This window comes from Halyomorpha halys, unplaced genomic scaffold (assembly GCF_000696795.3).
Source record: "Halyomorpha halys isolate HHAL.00 unplaced genomic scaffold, Hhal_1.1 Scaffold95.1, whole genome shotgun sequence".
Classification (NCBI taxonomy): domain Eukaryota; kingdom Metazoa; phylum Arthropoda; class Insecta; order Hemiptera; family Pentatomidae; genus Halyomorpha; species Halyomorpha halys.
The window spans coordinates 362314-369836 of record NW_027108063.1 but is presented as its reverse complement, the minus strand read 5'-3'; the positions used below and the strand labels follow the sequence as shown (position 1 = coordinate 369836).

At 31.6% G+C, this 7523-nt stretch overlaps 1 protein-coding gene across 1 annotated transcript in view; it reads left to right on the top strand.

Annotated features, from left to right (window-relative positions):
* LOC106677359 (outer dynein arm-docking complex subunit 4) overlaps positions 1-7523 on the top strand; it is a 41769-nt gene that overhangs the window by 23131 nt on the left and 11115 nt on the right. Inside the window, exons 4-6 of the mRNA XM_014415244.2 lie at positions 3715-3868; positions 4108-4240; positions 4916-5068. Of these exons, the coding sequence (XP_014270730.1) occupies positions 3715-3868; positions 4108-4240; positions 4916-5068 (440 nt within the window). The remainder of the gene's footprint in view (positions 1-3714; positions 3869-4107; positions 4241-4915; positions 5069-7523) is intronic.

The window sequence follows — 7523 nt, the reverse complement described above, 5'->3', positions numbered from 1 at the left end:
GACGAATAGTAAAAGGAATAGCGTTACAGAAGACCAGAAACACAGTTATCTATGAAGAACTCCAGCTTCCCTCTGTGCTGGAGTAAATTGGCCGGAGGCACATTAAATTTTTTGATGGGCTAAAGGTCTACACCAACCCGCTGTTCAGGGAGATTATCCCTTCACCACAACCTGGGTGGTGTCCCCCTGGTAAATGTTCTCGCCAAGGGAAGAGGTTTCTCTCCAGTCTAAACCTACTGCAACCACCACCAGCAAAGCGGACCCTCCCCACTCACCATTTACTAATGCGTAATTTGCGCCTGTGACTCTCCGCATACAGTGGACATCAACTATCCACCTTATAATACCTTTTGGTAAAAAAAGGAAGCATATCTATCTTACACTTTTATATTGTATTTGCTTATTTTTTTGTTTTCCACAAGAGGGTACGAAAACAAAACAAAAAAATATATTAGTGATATTAAGTTCGAGGGTGCTAAGAAGAAATAAGAAAATTCACAGGCATTTGTTTAATCAAGTTTCATAAAAGTAAGAAAGCCAGTCCATAAATTAAACGTCATAATAAAATCTCAAATTTTATAGCACAATTTTTATATATCAAGATCTTAGCGAACAAAGCTTACCTCACAGAAATGAAGAGGAATAGAGATAACAGTCTTAGGGAGGAAATAGAAAAGGTAACACGGACTCTCGTGAAAGTAGAAGAAAACGTTTGAGAATTCTATTGTTCTGTGAAAACTAGGCTACGATTGAACCCATCCATTCACGAGGAAGGAAAGTAGGGAATGATGTTTAATGCCGAGTCAACGCAATTAATTAAAATTCTTTACTGTTGTATAATTACTGTTCCTCTTAGGCATTTAAAATTGATGAACTTAATTTAAGGAAATATTTGGAAAGATGGGTATTTCGTTCTCTTAAATCTACTCTATCAAACGTAAAATTTAGAAGACTTTCTAAAATAACATGAGTGGTTATACAAACCAAAATCACCAGTAACAACAGGTCAAAGGTTCACTAATCTTTAGAATTCCACCTAGTAATAGCGCTATCGGTTGCCAACGGCACATTGATTTATTGGAAAGTTTATATTTGTAATAAAGTAAGAAGGATTGCTATATTTAATTTTAAACTTGTTCTAGTTTAACCCTGCGAGAACTCTAGCATTAGATGTTTCCTTCTTCTCTTTAATTCCTTCGAAATCTTAGCGAAATCGTGACAATTCGTATAAACAATAATATTAATATTATCAAGAAAACAATAATATTATTAAGAAAGCCTATTCAAAACACACGATAAGTAAAGTTGTATGGTTTATAATGACTATTTTTAAGTAACAGTAGAATTGTACCCGCTGAGACTTCTTAGCTAGGCCCTGCGCATTTTAGGTGTGTAATTTGTAAAAACTATGCATTTCGACTAAACTTCAATATAGAGGAGTTAAACGTAACGATGCAAGGGAGTTATCATGAGTTTCTCTTTTTCCTGCTGGAATATTCCTCTTAAGCTGAATTTTCATTTATCACAATTTATAACCTTTTTTTCAAATTAATTATACTAAGTTTTTCAAATAATATTTTATACACTATTAGCAAATTCCATCTTGATAAGTATTATTTTTAATTAATGTTATCAATCATTTTCTAAAAGGCCTTACAGTTTTTTGAACCTCCCAATTCTGGTAGATCTCTGGTGCCCAATGCTTATTGCAAGTCACAGTTTACCCTCTTTTACTTACATCTGCAAGGCGATGGTGTAAGACTTTCTAAGTACGCTCAGAGATTCTTTTCAAGTTGCCTCAACAAACTAATCTTCTTGTAGCAACAATGCTGTAGAAATGAGGTTTTCTTGTAGGTACTGTCTTATACAATTGTTCGGGATGGATGGATCCTTGAAATGCCTGCGCCACATGAAGTATATCTACATAGATAACAATCCTTTTCCTTTCATTTTAGTGATAACACACGTTTCTCAATCATACGTAAATATATTTCCTATTATTGAAATGATAAACTTTTTTTTGTTTCAAAAATTATAGGTTTACATTCCAACACATATTTAATTCTATCAAATACTATTTCTTATAAGTATCTTGCTGGAATAAAGATCTGGTAACTAGAATTATATATATCCTCATGTCAACAGATAAAGCTTCCACACTTCCAATAAATGGAATGTACTTTGTGGTCGCCTGATTGACATTAATTGAAAATCTTTTCATAAAAATAAAATATAAATTTTTGAAAGCTTAGAACAAATTTTCTCTTTTTTTCCCCTATATCACATTATATTAGATCAGTAATGTGTAACTGGGCGATTATCCCATTAAACGATAATTTCATGTCCAGAGTGTTTTTCAACCAGATTTTTCAACTTTAATAATATTTATTGTTTTATTTGTGGTTTTCATTTTTCTGATTATTTAGTCCTTTCAATATACAAAATAATAATAATAGGAAACAGACGAATTTCCATTTCTCATCCATAAAATAGCATCAATAAAATTATCCACCGATGCTTCTGATACCACAGAATATCTGCTCCATTTGTCACGAAATAAATAGAAATCCATTTGACGGAAAAATGTCAAATTTCACAGCAAAGTTGATCACATTTCCCAAATTTCTAATAGTGTAAAAAGTTTTGCCAGATGTCTCATTTGTGGAAAACTGACCTCTCTAAATAGCATTTATAACGAATTTCGAGTTTAAACAACCTCTTTTAATAATGTCTTACCACTATTTTCACAGTTTGAAGTAAGCTCCCTAACCTTAACTTTTCAAAATACTTGAAGAAAAACACACTCCTCTTGTGCCCCCTCCCGTAACTACGTCTCTAAATGTTTAGTTCTACAAGCTAGTGTCATATTTTATATTCTTATACCACATTTATTTATTCTATATTATATTTAGTAGTAATTTTTTATAAATATTAAAGACATCTATTTATTATCCTGTATATGTAAAGACATCCTGTCTGGATTCGTAGAGATGGCAGAAAAAGAGAAGGGAGATCTCTAAATAGATTACGAGGACAATTTTTGAGAAATTGAAAGTGTTTTGATGGTGTCATAAATCTTCAATTATGATCTTATCAGGACCTGTACCTTTCTTATCTCAGAAATCCCGAGTGTATGTTGAATTTTTTATCTATATTAGTGTGGAAAAGGGGTATCGAAATTGTAGGACTTTTCTGGTTATTAATGAACATGCATATATTTGAATAACTCAAGTAAAATGCCTGAGGTGGGTAAGCTATGGTTAGTATGTTAGCTGAAAATATTATATTATTTCGATTATAGACATAGAGCTTTGGGTGGTCTGGTATATTAGGTTATTGGCTTATCTGTGTATGACGTTTTCGCCACCGCGGTCACGTCTTCTTCGCTTCTCTCATCCAGGTTCAGACCAGGGAGAAAATGGTGAAACCCTGTTTCTTCGCCTGGTGTCAGAAAGACGTGTTTCTCCCTCAATGGCTGACCAGCGCGTTCTGGACTCTGGCGTGATATTAGGGGAAGACCTAGGTCCAGGTATAATGAATAAAACTATTATGATTCTATAGCACCTCTTCTTTTTACTGCCTTAATATGACTGTACATTTCCCTTTAAAATAAAAAAAAATTACTAAGTGTTTAACCAAATTAGGTATTGTTGATAACTATGTTAGTATTAAATTATTTAAATATTGTGATTAATGAATTTCGAAATGTTTCAGAGATATAAAACAGTCTCTAAAAATTAAGAAGAAAGAAGAACGAAGCAAGGCCCTGCAGATTCCAGAAGAGACAAAACCAGGAACACTACTAGCACAGGCTGGTTTCGAAGTCCGGGCCCGCCGATATGATCTAGCATTTAGTTGCATCACTAAGGTTCTACCAGAATCCCTCATAAATGCTTGATTATTATTATGAAATTTAATTTATATAATTATGTAAAAAATAAAATTATGTAAGAGTCCTTACGCCAACAGTAATAGCCATGTGATAGGTTTCATAACAAGTTCAATGTTATTTTATTTACAACTCATATACACTGTATTAAGATTGTTTATTACTAATATAAGGTGAATTTTATATTATTTAATCTGAACTCTGGACCTGTCATTTAGGCGATCGATTTGAACCCTGAAGACAAAACGGCGTTGGTTGCTAGGAGCAAATGTTACCTGCTGCTTGGAGAGCCAGAGCTGGCACTCAAGGACGCAGAAGCGGCTCTTGCAGTGGATCCTAATTACATCAAAGGTAGTCGAACAGGTTTAATCATAAAGCTATTGTAAATTTATATTTTATTATATCGTAGGGTTAGGTAAATTAATAAATATTTTTTTCTGAAACTCAGGTTTGTTATATCTATGAATCAACAGGGATTTTTCAGGGTTGTTTCCTCTTGATATATGCATTAGGAATCTTGAAATAAAAAAAAAACATTAGGGCTGTCAGGGATATAATATTTTATATTTGGGACAAATATTTTAAAATTAGGAGATTTCAAACATCGAGTAATGTACACGGAATGGATAATGAAGAGTACGAAAACGTAATCTAAAATCAGAAATAAATGAAGTTAGAAGTATAAAAGGTTTTCCTGAAAATAAATATATAATAAAAGTGTAAACCCTTAACCTAATGTTAAATAATGAAAAATAATTAACAAATCATACCTCACAATTAAGGATTTAAAAAAAAATTTAAGAAATAATAATTAAAAAGTATCTGTTATAAATTTACAAAATGGATATAATAAATGCAAAGTAATTCCCGTATATTCAAATATGAAACGCGACCAATTACGAATGTATTAACATTCATTAAATTGTCTCCTTTTAGATATTTGATGCATGATTCACTTTTAAATCGGATCATGATAGATAATTCATCAAATTTTAACTTACAAACCATTTTTAATTTATGTTATAGCTTTACTGCAAAAAGCAGAATCTCTTTACCACTTGGGGAAGTTTGAGGAGGCGCTTGTCTATTTTCACAGAGGCTTGAAACTACGCCCGGACATGTCAGGATTCAGGCTTGGAGTTGCAAAAGCTACAGAAGCAATTAAAAATATAATTGGAAGTAAATATATTGCATGTTATTACATATTACTTGTAGCTAGTTAAATGTAGCTAATAGATATTAAAGAAAGGCACATAAAAAAAACAGGTTATGCTGAATCCCAGTATTACTACATCTTAACGCAAGCATAAAAAAAAGGAAATTTTTTAAAGATTTGTTTGATAATTAAATAATGATATCTATTATTTTTCCCTATATTTGAAGTTAATTTCTTTCACTAAAGCGTGTTAAAATTTTAAAATATTTCAAGTACATAATTTATTTTTAAGAATGTAAATTATTTTTTATTTTTAAAACTCAAAATATTATGCGACTGAAAAAATCAACAATATTTTATATGATGATTTAGATTTCTAATTTACTTGATAAAATTTGATATTAAAGGCCATTTAATTGCAAACTGACATGCCGAGTTAAATAAAAATTGTTAGAGCCGTTTTTGAAAAATATTTTTCGTTTTTGAGATATGCTGCTCGAACACATATCACATATAACACATTTTGCAATTGTTGGGAATCCCAAAATGTTTGTTTCAGTTGAAAACTTTAATGCGATTTTTTTCACTTACTCTTACTGTATTATTTATTCCAAAAAAAAATTATTCGTCTCTACAATACAATTATACGGCATGAATTATTCAATCATGTCATATAGCCTATAACCTATTGGAATTCAGCGAGAATTTATTTGATTCCAGTTAGAAACGAATTTTCTAACAATAGCATTCCATACAGAACCAGCAGTTTTTATAATTTTAGCAATTAATGTTTATGTGTTACTGATTGTCAAAAAACTGTGTTCTAATTGAAATAATTTTTTTTTCAAGACTACTATAATTATTTGTTGTTTATTAATAAACATTAATTATTAAGAAAACTTAAAACCACTAAAGTTAGAAGCCAGTCGGTTGAGGTGAATAATCAATAAGCAATTTCATTGAGACATTAAATTAACTCAATCCCGGGCTTGCACGGTAAGATGTGACAAACCTAAAAACGCGACATATTACCTACAGGAAGATTATTATATAATATATTTAAATTTAAAATTAATTATTTATTTTATCAGTCGAGTATTATTAATATACTTTACTGTTCCAATAGGCTTAGTGGTCCAATTAAGTAGATTGATTTTGTTTTGTAGACAATTTAATTGCCTTTCAATTGACCATCACGTAATTTATGTATCATGAATGTATAGGGTATTTATTTTTTACTAATTTGAATGTTGGTTATGTAATGATGACTAGCAACGACAATTGAGAAGGATTTACTAAAAAAAAAAAAAAAGAAAAGAAAAGAAAAAAGAAACATAAAGTGGATTAAATAAAATCTTTGATACTGGAAATATGATTGATTAGCGCACTAATAAGAAATATAGTAACGCAGGGTTAGATAAGAAAAACTGAACTATAGAAAAAATTAAAATCTGTACCGCTACAACCCATTAAGGAAGGTTACTTTATAAGGAAGTTGTTACTAGACCAACGGTTGTGCAAGGAGATGATTTGGTCAGAATTACGCTCGAATCCAGATTTTAGCCCAATTAAGGGTACCCAATTTAAGAGGTTGGGTGGACCCTAGGAGGGCTCCGAGAACCCATAGGAGTTGACTCACGGCTACAGTGAAACAGAAAACAATTTTCTGCCCAGCCGAATTCGAACTCGGGTTCTTGGAGTTAGTAGCCGCGCGCCTTACCCCGGAGCTACCCGCGCTCCCACATGAACTATAAAAAAGTCTTATTTCTCCAGATGTTTGTTTGTAAATCAGATAAAGAAAAGTGATTTCGATTTATTAATACTTATAAATTTTAAAATAAATTTGAACGATAGTGGGATAAAAACAGTTTGAAATCGCATAAGGTACTCTACACCAACATATTTTACAAATTGCTAACAAATGGGTTAGGAAAAAAAAAAGGATTAAGAAATTAAAACGTACTTTTATAATTTCAATTCAGTTTACAAACAAATTTTAAATCCTCTCACAAAATTTAGAGAGACTGTGCTAAACCGGGGAAAAATTATAGGAGTTGGTTGAACAGTTGAACTCTCAAATGACACTTCTCGAACACTAACTCAATTCACAAGTAAATTTCCAACTGTGTAACACAATTTTAAGGGACTGCAGAGAAAAAAGAAAATAGATATAACTAATTTATTAATGAAATTGAAGGTTGAAATAAAAAACCCTGCCTATTGATTTTCACCTCATCTGATCCAAAGAGGTACGCTGCAGGTTGGTAAAAAAAAGCAGGGGAGGGAATTTTTTAACATATAATTCTGAACCCCTAACAACGTGTACTAGGATATAAATTTCCCACTCCCCTCCCTTTATCATTAGTGTAAAATTCTATTATTTTCAATGACAATAAGAAGAAAATACTCAATCACATAAGATGCCATACAGGTAGGTATTAAGGTTCGTTTGCATCGTAAATGTTACCTGCACATTGA